The sequence below is a fragment of the Mesoplodon mirus genome (assembly GCF_964341445.2).
Source record: "Mesoplodon mirus genome assembly, chromosome: 7".
Taxonomy (NCBI): Eukaryota; Metazoa; Chordata; class Mammalia; order Artiodactyla; family Ziphiidae; genus Mesoplodon; species Mesoplodon mirus.
Genome location: NC_138983.1, coordinates 63,516,687 through 63,539,963, shown reverse-complemented (window position 1 = coordinate 63,539,963; position 23,277 = coordinate 63,516,687). Strand labels below are relative to the sequence as shown.

The 23,277-nt window shown below is 49.7% G+C and overlaps 1 protein-coding gene across 4 annotated transcripts in view; it reads left to right on the top strand.

Moving 5' to 3' along the window:
- The window catches only part of IRAG1 (inositol 1,4,5-triphosphate receptor associated 1), a 121,405-nt gene that overhangs the window by 33,333 nt on the left and 64,795 nt on the right, over positions 1–23,277 (top strand). For all 4 annotated transcript variants that reach the window (XM_082626811.1, XM_082626810.1, XM_082626809.1 and 1 more), the window contains exon 2: positions 9,840–9,997. In XM_082626811.1, coding sequence (XP_082482937.1) covers positions 9,840–9,997 — 158 coding nt within the window. The remainder of the gene's footprint in view (positions 1–9,839; positions 9,998–23,277) is intronic.

Genomic DNA, 23,277 nt, shown 5'->3' with positions numbered 1-23,277 from the left:
TGGTGAGTGTGAGGGGACCATAGTGCACATGGGAAGAGTTGCCTGAGGGGCTCAGTAGTGTGCTGGTAAATGGTCAACAGCTGGCTCTATGGGAAAAAAAAGACGTTGATATATAGCATTTGCTGACTCCTGCGATATAAATACTCCCATCATGACCAATTTTAAGTTACTAACTCAACATCACTAAATGTGGAGTTGGGAAGAGGTACACGGTCAGGCACCAGCATACCACTGGAGAAGTTCCCACAAAGTACAAGAAGGAAGGGCCTAAAAATCCACCTCCTTCCCAAGACAGGCTCAGTGACTCACTGAGGCCACACACCTGGGGAAGGTAGAACCAGGCCCAGAATCTAGGAGGCAGCTTCTGGTCCTCCACTGATTAGAGGCAGCCTCAAGCCCTGCTGATGGCCCCTTGGTGCCCTGGTCAGTTTTGCAGACCCGGGAATACCGTGTGGTCCTTGACCCCAGGACAATGACTCATGTCACTCTGGAGTGAGTGACTCAGGGAAGAGGCTGCTGGGTGGCCTGGAACAAAGAGAAATGGGAGGGATTTATTTCTCCTGGAAGCTCAAAGGGGGGCTCAGATACTTTTCTGCTGTTCCCTGTGCCTTTGAACTGCCTCCGATTAAGCAATTGCACATATTTCCAAGAAGAAAGAAAATTTTTTTCAAGTGGACTTAGTTTTTAAAAAAAGAATTGCTAAAGTGAACAAGCTGGAGAGGAAAGCTGGGGAGATGTTCTGGCTTACTTCCTGTCCTGGCTGAGGCCGGGGCTGGGGGTAGATAGAGGTCTCGCTGTGACTTGACCACTTTTCAGGGGGTGTAGAACATGGATCCCAGGCATTTCAGGGTTTCTCCAACCCTTCCCTGCTTCTAGAGTGGCATCTAAGGTCCAAGGGGCTTCCTGAGTGCCAGAGAGTCGGGGTGAGGAGGGCGTCCATCATTTGACAAGGTGATCCTCCTGTTTCTGTCAGTCCTTGCTTAGTAGGTAACTTCTGAACCTGCCTTTTCAAGGCACCTTCAGGTCTAGCAACTGTCTGCTCCTAGGTGCACAGAAATGATTGTGTTCTCCGCCCCGTGTCCCCCACCCTACCCGCTGTGAGGATGTCTAAAGGCCTCATCTATCAAGTCATATCAAATAGCCATTTCCTCTCTCTGGGGTCTTCTCCTCTGGGTTCTGTCTGGGAAATGGGGCCCAAGACCTCTCTGCTCTCAGATTTGGGGATCTTTTCCCACTTCCCCAGGGAAGCAGGGCACAGGCCCCGTTCTCAGGGACTCACCAGAGTCTACCCTCTCACTGCTTCCACTCCACTTTTCCTGTCTTTCCTTTGTCCCATAATCTTTACTAGTCTTGGGTTGGGGGGAGATTTACCATTACGTAGGATGTTTTTGCCCAAATCCTTTTTTCTGTGCACTGAGCCCTTCCCGTTTCCCTAAGGGCTAGCTCTTTGTGATATATAAGGCAGAGATAGACTCCCTTTCCTCTATCTCCTGCTGCTACAACTGCCCCCAGCCCCCCTCCGAGGCAGTGAGCACAGAATGGCCTCCCTGTTTGCCCGAGGGGAAGGGCAGTGGGGGAAAGGAGATGTGAGGGGAAGCAAGGAGTCTGTTAGGATTCCAGACATGCCACCTATCTTGAGTAGCCCCTGCACGCCCCCCACCAGCCGAGCATCGTGCACACTCATGTACTCTTCCTCTGGGGGCTGACCCGGCCTCCCCTCTTGGATATGGCCCTGGCACAGGTCTCAGCAGATGCTGGCTCACCCTCAGGGCTAGAGTGGGTTCTGAATCAGGGGAGGAAGGCACCCCCAGCCAAAAGAGCCCATGAGAGACCCTTGGGACTGGAGAGCATGGCCAGAGTGTGCAGACTCCAGGCCAGAGTGTCGGGAGTGCTCAGGGACTCCTTGCCAAAGCACCGCTGTGCCGCAGCCCCTGTACTCCCAGCCCCTGGACCATAAGGATTGTGCTGACGGGGAGAGGTCATTGAGAGGGTCCCTTCCGGTCCCTCATCCTCCCCTCTCTGTTGCCCCCGAGGCCCCTTCCTTCTACCCTTCTACACCCCACCCTTGCTCTCCACTCCTCCTTTCAATCCAAATCTGCTTTCAGGATGGAAACTTGGGGCTCCCACTGACATGCCGAGGACTGTGCCCCCTTCAGTCATCCATTCTCCCATTTATCCTGTGCAGCCTGAGCACTTGCACCAGATCTCAAGCTAGGTTTCATCTCTCCCTTGCAGAATAACAGCCTCTGTGCTTTGGGAGTCAACACAGGGGTGGCAGAAAGGTCAGGGTCTTTGGAACCAGATAGACTCAGGACTGACCACAGCACAGAGCTTGGATGACCACAGTGCAGACCTGGGCTGACCACAGTACTGCGTGCTGTTTCTGTAAACCCACCACTGCAGACACTGGTTGCCCCATAGCAGAGTGAATGGCCCCTGGTGGGTTTAATTCCAATTATGTCTGATGGTCTTTTATCTGATTGTCAGTACAGAGGAGAAGCCCTCTGTCTCCTTAACTTACCAGAAACAAAGCCAAGAACTCTGCCACCCAGGATGAACACCAAACTCTCTGGGCCTTGGTTGGGCTTTGGTGATGCCGTGGCTCAGAGGGCTCCGCTGCCCAATTCAGAGAATGGGAAAGGAACTCATTGAGGGTATAGTCTGTGCGGCACCCTGTGTGTATTTCCTAATTTAATCCTTACAACAACTTTAAAATGTATGTACTGTTGCCTCCATTTTACAGATGAGGAAACTGAGGCCAAGAGGAGACTAATCCAGCAAGAAAGAGGCAGAGGGAGAATTAGAACCCAGTCTGCCAAGGTCCAGAGCCCTCTCACAGCATCTCAAGGTTAGGAAGCAAGATAGGGCTGTTGTGAGGGAGACCCCAACTTGGACTCACTTGTGGGGTACAGGACTCAGCTTCGCAGTTGGCCATGTCTAGGAACCCACAGAGGCACCTCTTAGCACTTTGAGCTGATCTCTGATGCCCAGGGAGATTTTCCAAGTGTATCCAGTGCTGCCTCGGGGAAACACAGGGAGTTGGGAACATCTTCACCCACCCAAGATCAGAGGCACTGCCAAGGGATGCCTGCTTTCACAGCATGGACACATCAGCTTATTATTTACTAAAAGTAAACCTTTCAAGATAAGAGGCCAGAAGGCTGACATGTGTAGTGGGGCTGGGGGGTAGGGTTCTGGGACCTTCTCTGGCTGCTCCTCACTCACAGGTGTGGCTTTGGTCAAGTCCCTGCCCCTGTCTGGGCTTGTCGGATGGGAGCAGGGGTAGGACTGGCCCTTCTCCAGTGGCCTCCTTGTCATCCTCTGAGTTTGCAGAGGGACTGAGAGGGATGTGTGTGCAGCCACCCCAAACAATTCCCTCCATCGAATTCTTCATCTAGAGATAGACCAGTGGTATTAATAGCAACTTAATCTCTTTCAAATTCTTTGTGCTGCTAAAATGAAAGCAAAAATTCAAAGCTGGGAGAACAAAAAAAAACCTCCCTTCTGAGAATTCTGAGTCACTCCAGAAAGGTCAGTGGAGTCTAGGTTAACTCATTATTTCCCAGAAGCGCCTCTGGCTCTTCCGACACCCAAAGCTTAACAGAGGGAATATGAGAGCCACTCAGTTTGCAGGCTGTGCTCCTGGGACACCGTGGTTTCAGAGCGGGGTTTGGTCTCTTCTGGACTGGTCACAAGGCTCTGGGAGAGGCATCCCAGGGGCCATTGTAAGAGGCCACTGCTTACCAAGAATGCCACCCATGAGCTAGTGGACTTGGCCCTGCAGGGAGCTGGGGAGTCAGACCGACCTGTGGTTGACTTCCAGCACTGCCACTCATGGGTGATGCGACTTAGGGCAAGTCTTTGAGCCTCTGTTTCCTCATCCGTAAAATGAGACTAATCATAATGTTAATAATAATAGTACTTACACTATCCACCTCAAGGGTTGCTGAGAGCACCAAAGGGGATGTAAAGGCCCTTGAGAAATCATGACTCTTAATGTTGGCCCCTGTGCCTGCTGGCACATAGGCAGCCCCACAGGAAGCCACCCCACTCCCGTGACTGAGATGCGCAGGATGGAGGTGTTCTGCCAGTTGTGGATGGGCATGCCTGTGCTTTACGGCTGCTCTGTCAGAACAGCCCCCTCCTGCCCTCTCCCCACGGCCCACAGGGTCCTACAGCAGCTATTCCCAGGGGCAGAGTCTCTGCTACTCACCTAACAAGTGTGGGCCTTTCTGGGGTGAAAGGTTGGATGGACAAACTAATGGACAGTTGTATAAATAGAAGATTAAGAAGTTGAGTGGTTGAACACATAGACCCACAAACTGATGGAGGGATGAGTGGGTGAGCTTGCCACCCTACATAGTGGGGATCATGCAGCCTCTGACAGTGGGCCTGCTCTTTTTTTTTTTTTTTTTTTTTGCGGTACGTGGGTCTCTCACCGTTGTGGCCTCTCCCGTTGCGGAGCACAGGCTCCGGACGCGCAGGCTCAGCGGCCATGAATCACGGACCCAGCCGCTCCACGGCACGTGGGATCTTCCTGGACCGGGGCACGAACCCGTGTCCCCTGCATCGGCAGGCGGACTCTCAACCACTGCGCCACCAGGGAAGCCCTGGGCCCGCTCTTTTGTCCCTGTAAATCCCCTAGCCTCACAACCTGCTGCTTCCTCTCCCCTGCCCCACCACTATCTTATCCCCTCTGGGAATGCACACTCCCACTCTCCCCTGCAGAACAGCGAGAACCCATGTGGCGTTCAGCTGCTACACACTAGCCAAACTCCTGGTGGAGGGGCCAGAGTAGAAGAGGGGAGAGACAAGGGGCCTTGAATCAAACTAGCCTGGGTTATAATCCTTGGCCTGCCACTTATTAGCTGTGTGATCTTGAGCAAGTTGTTGCAGCTCTCTGATCCTTAGTTCCTTAATATATAAAATGGGAATAATAAACAAGATAGCATCTGAAATGCACCTCGCATAGTGTCCAATGTTCAGTAGGCAACCTAGAAATATCTGATGAATAAAAAGGAATAAAAGTATATTAGTTTGCTTTCTTTAATGAATAACCAGGGGCAGATAAAAATATTTAAATGTGGTTTAGAGGCTTTTGGCTTTTTCGGTGACACAAATCATTGGATAGTTATTCCAGCAGAGGCTTAGATAATTTGTGCCAGGAACAAAGGTAGCTGGAGCAGTCAAGTTGCTTCACTTCTCTGCACCTCAGTTTTCCTTCCTGTAAAATAGGCCGAGCTGTATAGTTAAGCACTGGCTGGGGGCAGAAAGAGTAGAGTCCAAAGGGCTGATGGCTCTTGGCAATGACCCACCGAACCCTTTGCTGATGAAGCTGGAGAGGCAACAAGAAGGGCCCTGAAAATGGGTTAAAGAAGGAGCGGCTCAGAGACCAAACATCACTAAATATTTTCTCCTTTTTTGGGTCGTTGCTCTAGATCACCACTTCCTGGAGACTATATTCTAAACTTTGCTGTGATGGATGCAAGGTCCATGTGCCCACGAGCTCCAGAGGAGGCCAGATGTCACCCTGGGGGAGGGACTCTGCTTTTACCTTGTTATTTTAAGCAGCGAGTTTACAATAATGGATGGGAGAGAAAGCGATGGGGCAGGAACAGCGTGGGAATGGCTTGGGAGGGTGGGGCTGCTGGGGCTCCCCCTGAGGAGCTCGGGGTTCCATCCTGTCAAGGGTGGGACCTCAGCCAGCCTCCACTCTGCTTTATCCTACAGCAGCTGACACCTCTTAGTGCTTGTCTGACTTAATTCGCTTCTGTTGTACTTTGCTTTCTGACCCAGGGACTGACTTAAGGTGTTTCTTGAGGAGCAGGAGGTGAAGGAAAGGAAGTAGAGGTATTTCTGATGCGACTTTGGAATTCCACGGTCCTAGAATCCTATGGGATGGGGCCCTCAGATCTGTGGTTTGTTGTGATTAGGAGGAGATCAGGATTTCAGGGACTCCCAGGGCTGGAACAGGCCCCTGAAGTGGGTTAGGAATCCTATGACCCTTGCCCCAGCCTTTGATGAAACTCTCCCAGGAATGGGGAGCTCATTACCTTAAAGAGCAGCCCATTTCATTTCCCGATGGTTCCAACCACTAGAAAGTTTTCCCTTGCCTTGATCTCACCTTTCAGTCATTGGCCATGCATCTACCCTTCGGGGACAATAGAATTACATGAATGGCTTTCAAATATCTGCAAAGAGATTTTATTTCTTCCTGTACCTTCTCTTTTCCAGGCTAAAGGTCTTTAGTTCTTTAAACACAGATTCTTGTCCTGCTTCCCCTTTTTAGAACATGCCCCAGAGCGTCTGAATCCCTCATAGCATGCAGAGCACAATATACTTCATGTAGATTAAGACATAAAAGAAAAGCAGAACTGCCAGCTTCCCTGTTTTGGAAACCATGCTCCTATTAAGACAGCCTGGATGGACTTCCCTGATGGTGCAGAGGTTAAGAATCCACCTGCCAATGCAGGGGACACAGGTTTGAGCCCTGGTCTGGGAAGATCCCACATGCCGTGGAGCAACTAAGCCCGTGTGCCACAACTACTGAGCCTGCGCTCTAGAGCCCGCGAGCCACAACTACTGAGCCCTCGTGCCACAACTACTGAAGCCTGCACACCTAAAGCCCATGCTCTGCAACAAGAGAAGCCACCACAATAAGAAGCACACACACTGCACTGAAGAGTAGTCCCCGTTTGCCGCAACTGGAGAAAGCCCACGTGCAGCAACAAAAACCCAATGCAGCCAAAAGTAAATAAATAAAATAAATAAATTAAAACGGTATTTAAAAAAAAAAAGACAGCCTGGAGACCTGCACACACATTACACATCATTTTAAGAGTTTTCTTGGGATGTGTAGTGCACTTTTCTGGTAGAATTGGGGTTTGTGGGTATTCTTTTGCTACCCTCAAACTCTGTTACCATATGCTTTGCCCAGCACCACTATTGTCACTGCGGCTGAAATCCAAGTCAAGGTGATGGTAATCAGTCACAGAGCTTACCTTTGGGCAAACCTGATGCTGAGTTTACTCACACAGAAACAACCTGAGCTGGGAGGCACAGCACGCCCTGGCCCCAGAGCTCTCATTCCCAAGAGCCAGGTTAAATCTGTCCTCTTGGCCATGACCCACCTTCCTGTCTCACCTCCTCCACTAGACCTCCAGCTATTCTGTTCAGAGAAATTCAGTCAGCATTTCAGTGTTCATGATTCAGTCTAAACACCATTCTAGCGTGGACTCTTCCCTAAAACTGTATTCCACTCGTCCCAATTTCTGGAGTTAGGGACCCTTTTCTGGGATCCTGCAGCTTCTCACTTCCAAAGTGTTTACCTCCTTATCTTGTTTTCCAACCTCCTCCCACCATTGGACTCCATGTTCCTTGAGGGCCAAGACCACATTTTCATGATCCTTATGGTAGAGTAGGTGTGAGTGTTGGTGGTGAAGGAATGAATGACTGCTCACGGATCATCTTCTTGAGATGAGATTTCTTGAGCCGACCAGCAGGGGTCACCCCAACTGTTTCAGAGCCGAATAGGGCTCCCTGTCCACCGCAGAGAGTGACAAAAGCCAAGATGGTGGTCACAATGACTAAAACTCCAGGGCTAAAGTTCTCCAGTTCTTTAAATACAAGTCAACAAGCATTTCTGGATGAACCTCCTGGGTATCCGTGATCAATCAGACCCCTTGCCTGCCTCAGGGAGCTCAGTCAAGAGGTGTGTGTTAGCTGGGGGTGTCTGTCAGAGCTGTGACTGATGCCACATCTGAGCTGCACCAGAGCACTCTGGCTCTAGGGCCTTCGCAAGCCATTTCTGTGGTACAGGAAGAACACCTGGTGTCCTGGGCGAAGGCAGGGCTTCCTGGCTTCTCCTCCTGCAGCCTCCAGCAGACAGCATCTTGCATAGGACCCAGGGTATAGTGGATACTCAGTAAATGGCAATGTCCTCCATTTGCCCTGTGTGTGTCCCAGCAGCCCCCTGACTGCAGACAAGGGCAGGGTCTGAGGGCGACATCTGCCTCTGGTGCCTTTCATCTGCTGTCTCCCAGAGCAGCTCCTTCAAGGAACCTCGGAAGTTGCAGAACCAGGCTGGTTGTTGGTTTTTCGGGTCCCTGGAGGTGTCATCCATCCCCCTAGGGCAGGGCACCTAAAGGAGTTTAGGGGTGGGAAGAACCCAGGCGGAGCCCTCTGGACCTTCTGGGCTGCAGAACAGCATGCAGGTAGCCTCTGTGAGCACCTACTCCATGCTGGGTGCTCTCTTTTCATCCTAGGGACAGTCCCACATGGGAGGCATTCTTATCTCTGTTCCCCTGATGAGGAAACCGAGGCTCAGAGGTGAAGCAAAGGTTCAAGGCTACACAGCCAGTGAGTGGCAGAGTGAAGACTCAGATCTAGGTACCTGGTTCCAAAGCCTGTGTTCTGTCTACTCTTTCTGCTCTCCTGCCTCTCCAGATGGAGACCTGACATGACTGGTCCCCTTTTCTTAGAGGAAGCGGAGGAGCCAGACCCATTGGCTCAGGTTTATTGGAGAGATTTTGGTCCCACACCTCTTGACTGGCAAGAAACATGAAAGTGTGAAAGCGCAGTTAGTACTTACAAGTAACAGTCGTTAGTAGTTACAAGTTAGTACAAGGAGTTACAGGTTAGTAGTTACAAGTAAACCCAGTTCAAACTGACTTAAACACTAAGAGACTTAATTGTTTCTGTAACTGGCTAGTTCAGAAAGAGTTTCAGCTGCAGGTGAGCTTTGATCAGGGCTCCAGCTCCGTTTTTCTGCAGATCTCCGGGGTCTGCTCTCCTCTGGGTGTGTCAGATTTCTCCTCAGTCTGACCTTCCTCATGGAAGCAAAATGGTGTCTGCAGCACCAGGTCTCACATCTGCACACTCCACCACCCGGAGCAAGAGAAAGCATCTGGGTCCCAGAGCATTGCCACATGCTCATTGGCTTAGGCTGGATCCATTGTCTATCCCTGAGCCAATCACTGTGGCAAGATGGATGAGATTATGCTGACTGGAGTCAACCCCAGCCAGGCCTTACCCCATGGGGAGGGTTAAGTGTAGCTTTGGGGAAGCAACCCAAGGTTGCTGAGGGCAAGCCCTGCACAAGGCACAGGAGATCCACCCTGGCTGAGCCTCCAGACTCATGACTTTAGCAGGCCTGACAGGTCCAATGAGAGCTGTCCTCAAGTGAGAGAGCCCCGTACTGAGGGTTAGAAGAGCTGCTGAAGGGCATGAGGTGAGCCATGGGGCAGGAAGTGGGGAGACACCATCCTTTCCTCCTCCCCCACCTGGCCAAGCAAGGCTGTGTGGTGTAGTGGCCTCCAAATCAGGAAGATCTGGATTCAGATGCCTTGTTCTTTGTATGATTTGGGCAAGTGACTTCTCTCTGAAGCAGTTCTCTCATCTATAAAATGTGAATAGTAATGCCTGCATCAGAGGTCATCGTGAGGATTAATTCAGGTGATGTCGGTAATGCTCCTAGGATAGTGCCTGGCGCCCAGTAGCTGCTCAACACATGTGTGACAAATACAAGTCTGGCTCCCAATGGAGTGTCCTCCATCGGCTATGGGTTTGAGGAGTTCGAAGCACTCTTCTCCCTCCTGGGATGGCTGTGTTTACTGTATGGCCCAAATTAGATGCAAAATCTCTGGGTCACCTCTGACTTTGTAAACAGAGCCAGGGAGCAGGAGGAAATGCAATTCCAAATGCCCTCTGCTCGCCTATTTTAGCCCTTGTTGATGCAAACTCAAGCAGGCTCTCTCCGCGGCTTGTGGCACCTGGAAACGGGACCCAGCATGGGTCAGGGATGGGAGTGGATTTGACTTGTCCTTTTGGCGTCTCCTCAGCCTGTGGAGCCCAGGCCTCTTGGAGCATCTTTGGGGCTGACGCAGCGGAGGTTCCGGGCGCGCGCAGCCACTCCCACCAGGAGGCTGCCATGCCCCACATTCCCGAGGATGAGGAGCCCCCCGGAGAGCCGCAGGCAGCCCAGAGCCCGGCCGGCCAAGTAAGTGCCTCCCCCCCTACCTGCAGCCCGCCCGGCCCGGGCCACGCCAAGCACCCTGGGCTGAGGCCACATGGTTTGCTGACAGCCTGTGAAGGCTGCAGTGGGCCTGGGGAAGGTGTGCAGCTTCCACGCTGAGGAATAAATACCTAAAGGTCGTTTGAATTGACCAGGGTCCCCACACATCCTGAGAGTGCTACCTTGTAGGCTGTGTCTGACTGAGGCCCCCTGGGAAGTCACACCACCCTCCTAGGATGGAGAGAGGCTCGGAGGAGGACCGTCAGCACGGAAGGCCTCGTATATCAGGGTCGTGGGCACGAGCGCAAGGTCACTTAAAGTGAATCCACTTGAAATGAAGGTCAAAATTGCTCAGTAAATAGTGAAAAAGGGTTTCAGTGAGATTTTATTATAAAAAAGGAAATGATGAAAGTGAATTAAAGGGGCTCATTGAGATTGTATTGTACAAATGAAATGGTGAAGACAAGTTATTTTTAGCTGTAGATATTCCAAAATATAGCTTATACGCTAATTTTTAAAATGAACACCGAATCTTAATCAAGTGCATTGACTTTGGTATTGGTATATTTTTTATGCCAACAAAATGAGCTTTTCATGTGTTATCACAACCTTCACATTTTACTTTATAGCACCTTCATTAAGAGATTCTGTTTGTTTAATATTTAAGGGGTTCATGCATTTTCCTAAGGACCTCTTTCAATCCCTCAATATTCAAATCGTTCCCTCATGAAGAACCTATCTTGCCATCATCCTCATAATTCTGACTCCATTTGTTAACTGGTCCGGCTCCGTCTGCTGCCCATTGGTCTAAGACCTTGTACGTGAAGTTCTCAGACATGGTTTTGTGAACTTCGTGAACTTTGCAGTTGGTTTGCACTGAAACTTATATCATCCTGTTGTATCTGACACTTCTCCAAACTGCCCTGTGCCAGAGGGATAGACACTTGTTAAGTGAGGGAAGCTTGTACGAGTGAGCATTAATGTGACAAGTGGGCAGATTCTTAGTGAACAGTCTCATGTTATGATGACATTTGTTTTCTTTACATATCATAACTGTGGGAACTAAGATAATAAACACTTAGAAAAGAATGGCCTCTTGTATCCCCACATCCCAAGCTCATGGGATTGAGATGTTGCAGAACTTGGCAGCCTTGGAGAGCCCTTGAATTTCTAAACGACAGTGAGCCAGGCCCCCATGCCTTTGGCTGCAGGCACCAGCTCAGGTCTTTATTGAGCCCCGCTCCCAGAAATGTCCTGGGCTACGGTAGGTGCTGCTCACCGGTGGCTTTCAGTGGCTCTGAGTTCTTCCTCTGCTCCTCCACGGGTGACATGTAGTCTTCCCCAAACTGTGTGCTCTGCTATTACCCCCTTCCTGCAGCTGCTGTTCCTTACCACGTGTGGACAAGTCCCCCAGAGACTTGCCAACAGTGGACTGTAAGGTTTAACCAACAAAAAATTTCCTAGTCTACTGAAAGCTTGGAGTTTAAAGAAGGGAAGGACAACACAGGGTAAAATACATCCGGATTCAAATGTCATGGCTCCCTATCCTCAGGTCACAACTTTCCCAGGTTCTGTCCCCTTAGCATCCCCACCTCCTGGCCCTGGACCACTTCTTGCTGTGGTCATCCCTGACCCCTTCCACTTTACTCACGATGATAGTGCCCTTAAGCCAGACTCTGATGCAAAATCTAGCTCCCGAATCCTGGGCAACTCCCCCAAACAGCTGCCATGCCCTGCTCCCCAAGAATAGAAGTGTTCCTAAAAAATAAATAAATGAAAGATGGGCAGAGATGCAGCTCCACCCTCAGTGAAGAGATCCTTTTACAGTGAGTTCAGTTCCTCTTGGTTCTAAACCTCTCTAATTAAAAGACACTTCAAACCTTCTCCTCAAGAGACACAAAACCAGACAGCACGAAAGCCCGCTGGCCTTTCTGACCATCATGGCTTCAAACCACACGTAGGTGTAGCTTCACTGGGTCAGAGGTGAGGGTGAGTTTCTAGGGCCGACCAAGCAGGGAGAGGGCCCCATGAGCTCACCACACAGCTGAGGGTTAGAGACCACCTAGCTGAGCAGCAGAAACTCCAGATTCTGGCCCCCCACAAGCTCACTTTCCCTGTGACCTTGAAGCAGGACCAGACTTCTATACTATAGACCATGGGCCCTCGTGGTCTCTGAAGGTCCTTCAGATGCTCAAGGAAGACAAGACAATAAAGAGACTGTTTGCAGGTCCCAATAGCCTCTGCATTGCCAGCATCCAGTGGGAGAAGGACCCACGAGGAACTCAGTTGAGCTGGAGCCAGGATGCCCAGATCCTATGAGGGAGGACCATCAGCACAGGATTTAAGAACGTGGACTCTGGAGTGAGACCAAGCTGGGCTCAAGTCACAACTCCTCCACATCCTGGTCAAGAGACGTGATGCTGAGTCTGTTAACTTTACTGTGCCTCTGGTTCCTCATCTCTTCCCTGGGCAGGTGTTAGTGGCTGCCTTCTGGACTCTTGTCTGCTCAGCCCAACTCTTGAGGACCTTCTTTGGCCTGAGGGACCATGGAACTGGGACAGGTTAGACCCCAGACTGAAGGCCACATCAGATTCAGTATTATTTTATTCTCTGCCCCGACTGACAGGCATTGGGCCTCCCTGAGTTCTCTAGAAGCCCACAGGCATCATCAGTGAAGAGGATCTCGCTCTACTGCACCTATCAGATGACCCACATTGGGTTTCTCAGGCAGCCACAGCCTCAGGGGAGGGTCAGGCCTTGTGAGTTGGGCCAGAGCCTCCAGGGGCCAAAGCCTGAGTCCCTGGGAGCAGCAGAGGCCATGGAAGCAGGGTTGGCCAGGAGGGCTGGGCTGGAACTCCCAGTACTGTGTGAATTCCCACTCTGTGAAGCAGGCAAAGAACAGAGCATCCTTCTGACTTTACAGCTCCCCGGGGTCCAGCCCTACTTCTGGTTCCTCAGGCCCCAGCCCTCATTTCCCATCACTGACATGAGCACTAGCTGAGGCCTTCTCACACAAAAACACAAAAGCCGTAGGCCTAGATCCTGTTTTTCTTTCTGCACGTACACATGTATACACACACTCACACACACGGATGCTAAACACACTTTCACTCACACACAGACTCACACAGACAGACGCAGACAGAAAGGCAGACCCTTTAGGACCCTAATCAGAAGCTGTAATCAAAACCCACAAAGAAATAAAGCCTCCTGACAAAGCACTGTGTGAGACTGCATCCTGAGCAGTGTTTCCTGGGTTGGCCCTTGAACAGGGAGGAGCTTAACGGGATGAGCTTGTAGCCAAGAGGTTCTTGCAGGAATAGAAGCTGTCAGGACAGAAGCCTAGGACCTTAGGGGACCCCAGAATGACAGGCCATCAGAGCTAGAAGGGATCTCAGGTCACAGGAAGTCCCTTCCTCCAAAGGCAGGCAAAATTCTGCATAGTGTAAGTCACCTGGGAGCTTGTTAACCCCAGATTCCTCTGCCGACCTAGACCGGCTGAACCAGAGTCCCCTGGGGTGGGTCTGTGCCGTTGTTGGCAGCTCTGTTTCCTGGTCAAGCTGGAGCCTGACTCTCCCTCAGTTCTGCCCTCACAATGGCCTGTCGTGGGGTGAAGACCCACAGATGCAGGACAGCAGTTTTTGCATCTTCCCAGAGCCTCTCTGCCTCTGGTTCTTCCAGACTTTGCTGTCATGACAGCCTTCAGAGCGTCCTCCCACCCCTCCCCTGCACACATACCAGCCTGCATCTGCCTCACCGTGGGGCACCAAACTTGGCTCCAGGCCCCAGAGGCAGTGTGACCAGGACACCAGCTCTTTCCAGGCCTGTGGCCAGCAGCCATATCAGAAACTCCACTCACTGGGACCAGATGGCCTCCTCAGAGGGGCCTTACAAACCTGAAGGTGTGGGGAAGTTCATATTAGCTATAAGAACCCAATTTTCCACCTGGTAAACCCCCCATCCTCCTCCAAGGGTTTCAGGAAGCCCCCAGGGACAGGTCAGTGCTAGCTCATAAGCTGACCTCACATCTTTCACATCATCTGCTCCAGCATCCCTCTGACCACCACTCCCTGACCATCCCCTCACTCTGTTCTCCATTATCCGCAAAACCACTAATAACAGCTAACCTCTTGCCAACAGGTACTACACTATTAACTCATTTAACTTCCAAGCCACCTTATGAGGTAGATATCATCAGCCCCATTTCATAGCTGAGGAGACTGACGCACAGAGAAGTTAATACCTTTCTCCAATGTCACACAGCTCGTAAGTGACAGGCCCAGGATTTGAACCCGGGAAGCCTGGCCCCAGAGCCCACACTCTTAGTCTCTGCCCTGCTCTGGGGCCTCTGTGAGAGGTGCCTGGACCAAGGGAATACCGTCCTCTGCTCCTAAAACCACTTGTCTGAGAGGGCCGACCTGGGCCCTGCAGAACTCACCACCACATAAACCCCGAAGCACCGCAGCTTGTGGCACTGGGTCTCACCAAATGCCTTCTGCCTGCCATCCTCTCAGTTGTGTGAGCCCGTGCAGCCAGGGGACGAAGCTCCATGTCACACATCTTGCCCAAAACCCCAGCTGCCCCTGCCCCATCCTGTGCAACCCCCTTCCTCACTCTCCTTCAGTCGGATGATGAAACAGCCCAGTTGGATGGGTACTGACCCCTAGAAACCCAGGCCACTGTGCTGTTCCTGCTTCAGGCCACATATACCCGTTACTCTCACCCCAGGCCTCCCTGAGCACTTAACTTGGTACTGGACTTTCAGATCCTCTAGACAGAAATTGATGCTTAACCCTCATATACAGCAGCGTCTGGTTGACAAGATCACTGCAGCGCTCAACTAACCAGTGGCATCCCTACTCTCAACCCAACCCCTATCCCTAAATGTTAGTTAACTAAAAATGAGGTTGGAGTGTTTTTTTGGAGAAGCAGCCCTCTGCATCCAGCCCTAACAGGAAGGGATCTGTTTGTGGAGCTCTTAGAAGCTCTGACCATGAAGCTGCGGGGTCTCCCCTTGTTATGGCCCAGAACTGGAGAGCATGGTAGCTGCCACCATAACAAACCTGGAACTCTCTTCCTGCTTAGCGTAGTAAGAGACCCATTCAGGCTTACCACCATCATCCCGCACAGCTGTCCTTTAAGAAGGGTTCCAAGCAGTGTTCCCCAAGCAACCAGGGAGTTATGGAAGGTGCAGCAAATGCTTCCGTTCCATAGGAACATGAGATATAAGCTATGTGGCAGAGTGGAAATGGCCTGGGCTTCACACCCCTGTGTTACAGTAATAGCCTGCACCCTCCCGACTAACCCAGTGAGAGCCCTCATACCGTGCTTCCTATGTGACGGGCACTGCTCTCAGCACTTTACATACAACAACACTAAGAGGTTGGTATGATTGTTATCCCATTTTCCAGGTGAGAAAACCAAGGCAGGGAAGTACACTCTAATCCTTAGAAACTGGGCAGTACCTTGAATACTCCACTTGAGGATTTTGAATTCATACTTATCTCATCCCACCCTTTGCAAAAACAGCCTCCATTCAGATCTTCAATGAAATATCTTCAAGTAAATTATCAGTAAAGCATTAGAGTCTGATGTACAAGATATTGGAGACATCTACTGGGCACCTGCTATGTGGTCTCATCTCCCAAGGTAGATATTATTATTATCTCTATTTTATAGAAGAAACTGAGTCTTTGGGAGGTTGTGTGATTGTCGAAGGTCATATGGTTGTGTCGTGGTTGAGTGGAGATCCAAACCCATTTCTGCTGAGCTGTTCCCGCTGCCTTTGTCTCCTTCCCTGGCTCCAACCAGCAGTAAAACCAGTGTCCTGGACACCAGAAGCCCCAGGTATGGGAGGCAGGTGATTGATGCCCCATCCTCTATGGAAAAGAAGCTTGGAAAGGGTCAAGAGGACTGTTCCACCAGGATGGCTTTTGGTGGTTCTGGTCAGAGAGTAAGAGCTATGAGATTGTAGCTGTAGACGTGCCTAGGACAGAGCAGAAAGTGCTTTAGAAATGTTGGTTGTTATTACAGATGGTCAGGAATGTACATTACAATTATTTGTCCTTGGTTCCTATGGTGAGCAATGGAGTAGCTTGTCATTTTTTGTCTCTCTGAGTCCCCTGTCAGATTGCATGCCAGCTACTTAGGGTCAGGGGCTATGTGTGTGTCTCCAACCCTCAGCATAAGCTCTAGCGTGTGGTAGGAGCTTAGCGAGGGAGGGAGAGATGGATGGATGGATGGTTGTGTGGATAACTGGCTGTATGGATGATTAAATGCCTAGACTTAAAGGAGGAGGAGATGGACAGGAGGGAGGATAGAAGATGACAGATGAATGGCTGGCTGGCTGAGTGATATCCCCCTACCCCACAGAGTAAGGCTATAATAGACACTGTGTGCACTGTTACACTCCTGAAGTCTGTGACATGAGAGTAAAAACAGTGATGAAGAAGGCAGGATAATCTGGGGGGTGTTGACCCCTGACTGCTAGGAATAGACTGGACAATGGCAAGAAAGAGGGTCCACGGAGGCAGGGCAGGCCATGGGTGCATGGGGAGATCCACACAGTGGGCGTTGGGAGCCTTCAGGAAACCGGGATCTGGTCCTCAGCGCTTGGCAGGGAGGAGCCCCAGGTCCAGCCGAGCTCAGCAGAGGCACTTCTGCTCTCTCCCATGCTCTTAGCACTCGCTGCTGGAATAATCATTTTTTCCGCAAGTCCACAGAGGGTCCTTTTATCCTGTCACGAGAGTGCTAAGTCCTCTTTGCGGCCAGGGCCCCCTATCCAGAGGCAGTCCCTGTTTGCCCTCCAGGCTGTGAGAGAGGGACCTGGGGATACAGCTGTAACAGTGCCTACCCTCTATCACCATCCTCACTGTCACTGTCACCCTTAAAACAAGCCTGGAAAAGGGGGATTATTAGCTCCACATAATGTTTGAGAATTTGAAACTCAGAGAAGTTAAGTGACTTGCCTGAGGTCACCCAGGTGAGATTCCGGTGTAGACCTCCCGACTTCACCACCCCACACTGCCTTCCTGCACAGTCCTCTTCCAGGCTGTCTGCCAGCATCCAAGCGCAGGAGCTAAACTCCCCACTCCTGCCTGGACTGGGGCTGGTCTGTTGCCCAGAGCTTCCGAGCCAGGCCTAGTCACGTGACATTGGGGAAAGGAAGCTCATATTCCCGTCTGTACCACTGGCCTATATTTATCCCTGCACCCAGGCAGTTAGGAAACTGTTGTGCATTCCTGGGAATTTATGAGCGAAATAAACATTTAAATGTTTCTATAAGGTTTATTTAAGGAGAACAAAATGTGACCTGCTGGCTTATTAAAGGGTGAGCTTTCCGGGAGATGGCCCAGCTCCCGCAGTGCTCGGCTGACTCCAGGGAAGGGGAATGGATCCCTGGGAAGGCTGGGCCCCTGGAAGGTGAGAGAGGTACCCCTGCTGTCTTTCCTCTAGTTGTGTGTTCAGCCTGGAGGGCTTCCTGGAGGAAGGGGCTCGTGAGGGAGGGTGCAGCTGGGAAGAATAAGAGAGGCATGTCAGAGGCCTGCAGAGCACCGGGAACCAGGGGAAGTGAGACCCAAGATCTGGAGACGACTTGTAAGGGCAGTGTGTGTACCGGGAAGGCCAACAGGCCTGGTGTTGGTCTCTTCCCCTATTTACCAGCTGTGCGGCCCTGGACATAACATGTCTGTTTTTTTTGTTGTTGGTAAAGTGGGGATTGAAGTGGGAAAAGAGGGGAGAGAAAAGAAATGAATTAATTCCCTAATTCCATGCTCAGGGCTTTTGCTTTCATCTTCTCATTTCCTCTGCACAATTCTGTGAGGTCAGGAGGTATTATCACCCCAAGTGGTTCATGGGTGTCCTGAGGTTCATTCGCAGAGTTGCTAGGAGGATTATGAGAAAACACACGGAAAGTGTCTGGGCCAGAGCCCCACATGCAGTAGGTCTGAGTAAATGTCACTTCCCTCGATCCACGTTTGTGTCTTTGCCTCTGCTCTATGTAAAAGGCATCTCTACTTTGTCTGAGATGCAGATGGTGAGAGAGGGAGTGGAGCCAGGTGAAGGTGGCCTTGGAGGTGGGCTTCCCTGGGTCATTGATTACTTGGGCTTGTGTGGCCAGATGCCCTAGGGAAGATGCTCTGTGGCTCTGTGACCAGAAGGGTGAGGCCCTCCTAATTTAACTCCAAAAGGTTGTTCAGACACAAAACGAAGAACGACAATCTCCTCAAAACCAAATTCCAAAGTCATTAATTTAGCCCCAAAGTTACCAATAACAGAATATAACATCTGACACTCATTGAGCATTTACTAGCTGCCAGGTACCCTTCCGCGAGCTTTCCATCTGGAGCTGCCAGATTTAGCAAATGAAAATACAGTTATGTCCATGCACTATTTGGGATATACTTACACTAAAAAAATGATTTGTTGTTTATTTGAAGCTCAGATATAACTGGATATCCTGTATTTTGTCTGGCAATCCTATTTCCACACCAATCTGTGGAATTCTTGTAACTACCCTGTGAGATAGTTATTTTACAGATGAGGTAACTGAGGCACAGAGAGGCGAGGTCACTTGCCCAAGGTCACACAGCTAATGCGAAAAGCTGTATGATGAATTAGTGTGGCTCCGGAGCCTGAGGCCCTTGAAGTCCGGAAGCCAGGAACTTGCCTGGTGAACTCTGTTTGAACCCGCTGACCCACAAGCTTGCTTGAGGCCCCGCCTTCTGTTTCGGCCATTCAGAGTGGGAGCAGGGATGGGTATTTACACTGCATTAAAACCTGGCAGAGTTCACCCAGAGGACCGCTGGAATCTTCCCACACTCTGCTGATTACTGTCTCTCTAGTACCTGCTAAAGTGAAAGCCAGCCAGCACAAGACTGAATGGTCCCCACAAAATCAGTTTTGCAGAAAATTAGAAGTTGCCCAGAGCTTTCTGTGAGCTGATTAGGGAGGGAACAATTTGATTTTATTACCATGTAGTTTGCACACATTGGAAGGAGAGAGTGAGGATATTCCAGGACATTCCATCAGTGTATTAGAGGATTTCTCCCTGATTGTTTTGTGTCTCCTGATTTTTAAACAGCTTCAGACTGGGTGCGTCCATGGTTACATGCTTGGTGCTTGCCACCATGGCTTGTGTCTGCCCTTCTGTGTGGGGACCTCTGCTCCTGACCTTCCTCTGAGTGAGGGTGCCTGCAGCCCCATGCGTGACAGTCACCTCAGGAGAGCTTTGCTGCAAGTGGCCTTTCACCAGGAGGCAGAGAAAACTCCTACCAGAAAGCAGCTCCTCCAGTGCCTTGCAGACCATTACCTCACAGTGTCAGCATTAAGGGCATCCGGCCTGGGCGCCACCTGGGATGGGGTAGGGGTGAGGAGGAGGGTACTTCCACCCCACTCCCCATCCCACTGTGCTAACTGGGATGCATTTCAGAGGCTGCCTAGTTCACCTTTGCCTCCAGGCCCTAGCATAGACCACAGCAAGCGCTAAGCATTCAAGAAACGTTCGCTGTATGAATGGACAGAACAAAGCATAATAATGTGCAAATGTTTACAGGCTGGCCCCCTCCCTTAGACTCTAAGACTTTTGAAAACCTCTGTGGAAAGAATTTAATGGAGCTGGAGGAATAAGCTTTGGGGGGGAGGGGGGGAGGGAAGGAGAGAGGGAGAGAGGGAGGAAGAGAGAGAGAGAGGAGACTGGGGCGGGGGGTAAGCAAGTGAAGAGTCAAAGGGGAGAGGTGAGGTGAGGGTGGGAGTTAAGGTTTGTTCTTTGAGGTGAGAATGAAGAGTGGACTTCTCTCTCTCTTTTTTTTAAAATAATTTTTATTGGAGTATAGTTGACTTACAATGTTGTGTTAGTTTCTGGTGTACAGCAAAGTGCATCAGTTGTACATATACATATATCCACTCTTTTTTAGATTCTTTTCCCATATACGCCATTACAGAGTACTGAGTAGAGTTCCCTGTGCTATACAGTAGGTCCTTATTCGTTAACTTTTATATTTAGTAGTGTATATATGTCAATCCCAATCTCCCAATTTATCCCAGAAAACATTTGCTTTTTATCTGCTGAACGATTCTCTAAGGCAGACTCTCTCAGAGACTCGCCCACCTGGATCACAGCTTCATTGGCTTTCAGATCAAATAGTTTAACTTCCGGGTCAAACCATGGATGCTAAAAGAAGCATATATTTCTCTTTATCTGCTAGGGATGTCTGTATTTATCAAATTGTTCCCTCCTTTTTATAGTTTCGTCTTTTTATGTCTTATAGTTTATTGTTGGTGACTTCAGATTGCTTTGGGAAATAGGTAGTGTGTCAACAAAATTAAATAAATAAAACTGCATTCTACTTACTTAGCAGCTGGAATATATGAGACTCTTGGAAATGGGTGTATAGTATAACCCGAGCACCACCACCACAATTTTATTTCTGGAATACAACATGCAGAAATTGGCCCCTTCTGCCCCCTTATGTAGACCTAGCCCTTCATCACCAGTGCATGCTGGGAATTTGTAAAAGCCCCTCCAAGGGATGTCAGAAACCATATGATATAACAAACGTGAAAATGATATTTTAGCCAAAATGCATTTCTTCTTGTTTACCAGAGGATTCATACAAGAAAGAAATTCTCTAAATGTGATAAACATGGAAAAGGTGATTTTCAGAGGCCAAATTTTCACTGTAGAAATAAATTCCACCGAGGGAAGGAACCTCACACATACTATAGGCATAGACAGTGTTTTGATTGGCATTGCCATGGTAACAGTCACCCATGAGGCCATACGGAAAGAAGCTCCATCAGGATGTTGTGGAAGTTACACGGCCACGAATAACTTCTAGAGATCTATTGTACAGCAGAGTGCCCAGAATTAACGCTACTGTATTGTGTACCCAAAAATTTGCTAAAAGGGTAGATCTTATAAGTGTTCTTATCCTCATCATCATCATTATAAAAAAAGAAGGCAGGAGGAAATTTTGGAAGTGATGGATAGGGATTGTGGTGAGGGTTTCACAGTATATACTTATCTCTAAACTCATCAAGTTGTATACATGAAATATGTATAGCTTTTCATATGTCAATCACACCTTAATAAAGTGGATTGAATAATAAAAGGTGATGTGGGTGGAGAAGGCTTTAAGCACAAACCTCCTGCGCTCCAGAAAACCAAGACAGGCTAAGAATCATGGGTCACAGGAGCAGTAACTCAGATGCTTTTGGGGCCAAGCAGGGAGTGTGAATGACCGAAACAAGCCAGCGTGAGCTGACTCCAACCAAGGGTTACTCGGCAGAACTGTGGAACCAAGATGGCTTGATCTCCTGTTTTTTTAGGAAAAGTAGGAAATCCAGACCTTTATGGGGATTCTTCTAATTATGAAATGTTGGTAACTAATATAAAAACTTGTAAATGCTACTCACAACAAACAGGCTCCCAGGTCTCCAATTTTCACCTCTGAGCTCAGAAGATAGGATTCAGAGGATGCTAATTCTCTAACAGATCCAAGAGGCCATGTTAGCAAGAAACCCTTTTAGTGATGTGAACAGAAGCCTCTGGGAAAACTTCAGCCCTTTCTGCTCCTGAGAATCTACCCAGGAGAAACACCTGACCCCTGCCCCACATTCCTTCCACTTCACTGGCTCTCCCATTTAGCTTGGCACTGCCTGGGCACTGCCTGCCCCAGCTCCATCATCACCTGCCATTTTGACACTCTGCTTCCCCTTCCTGACCTCAGCAGCTCCCGTGGGTGCTGTTCCACTGTGTGTCCTCAGGCCCCACACCATGACCCAAGATCCTCTGCTTCCCTCCTGGCCCCTTGGAAGGAGCCAGCCCCTCTGCTGCTTGCTGGTCTCCCACCAGTGAAGCCTGGTGGACAAAAGTTGGGGAGAACTGAGTGGAGCTGCTGTTCATCTGAGTGATAACCATGATTAATGGGTATTTGTAGATCAGATGACAGTTATAAAAGGGCATACACATTCATCACTTCATTTTATTCACACAAACATCTTCTGAGACCGCAGGCCATTGACTACTTTATAGTTATGGGAACTGAGGGACAGTGCAACAAGAGGACGAAGCAGGTGACTAGCTCATCACCAGCCCATTAGGGTGAAACTATCCACAGAAGGAGTTGTTGCTTTTGGGGAACCTTCCTGAGTGTCTCTTCCAGGAGGAGTCTTTGACAAGAAGGATGTATATCTGCGTTCTTGGAGGGACTGGAGCTCTGGGGTCATGAGGACAGGTTGGCCAGTCCTGGCTTCAGCCACAAGCATCATGCTGACTCCCTGTCACGCTACCTTGGCCAACCGTGCATATCCAACTGGAGAGTGACACGGCTCCAATTTACTAGAGAGCTCCTCAAAATTCCTATGGGGCAGAAGGCTGCTTCAGTAACAGGGCCTCTTCCAGCAACTCAACCAGTGGGAATCACGGGGATCCATGGATGGATCTGCTGTCAACATTTCTGTTTTCTCTTTGGGCCGTCAAGTCCTTCCCGGGCCTAATCCTCAGTGTTCTCCATCTCCAAAACCACAAAGACCAAACTCACTGGAGTAGCACCCAAGGTCCTTCAGAAGCTGGCTCAACCTCTTATTCTGGTTTCATATTTTGCCCCAACATTAGGTTCTTGGACCTCATTATAACATGTCAAGCAATCCTCTAAAGCATTTTCAGGAACTGAGGACAAGAGACCAAATATTATAACAAAAGATGTTTCCCCAAGCTTTTATCACTCAGAAAGTTCCAAGTGTTTGGGGAGCGGTGAGCCAGGAACTGTGGATGAAGACCAAATATATATGAAGAATATATTTTTGTCATCTGAATGACCAAATATATACATTTCTTATAAATCACAATATGGCAGCCCCCATCCCTGGGCCCTCCTATTTCACATACTCTATAGTCTATGCTCTAGCTACATTGTGAATCCCTAATGCCCAGTTATGCCTTTCACTTATGCTGTTCCCTTTGCCCCAAAACCTCTCCCCTAATATCTTTGTCTTGCAAACTCCTATTCATCCCTCAAGACCTAGCTCAAATGTCCCCTCCTCTTGAGAGTCTTCTCCAGCTCCCCTCCTGAGAGAGTTTTCTTTCCTTTTCTTTGAGCTTTCACAGAATGGGCTTCATCCCTTATCACCTTATACTTATTATAAGTGTTAAGTACTTCTCTGTATCCCTTGCTTGGCTGTGAGCTCTTGAGGGTCTTTGTATCTCAAACTGCCCCTGGCACATGATGGATAACTAAACTGTGTTTGTCGAATGAGAGAGAAAA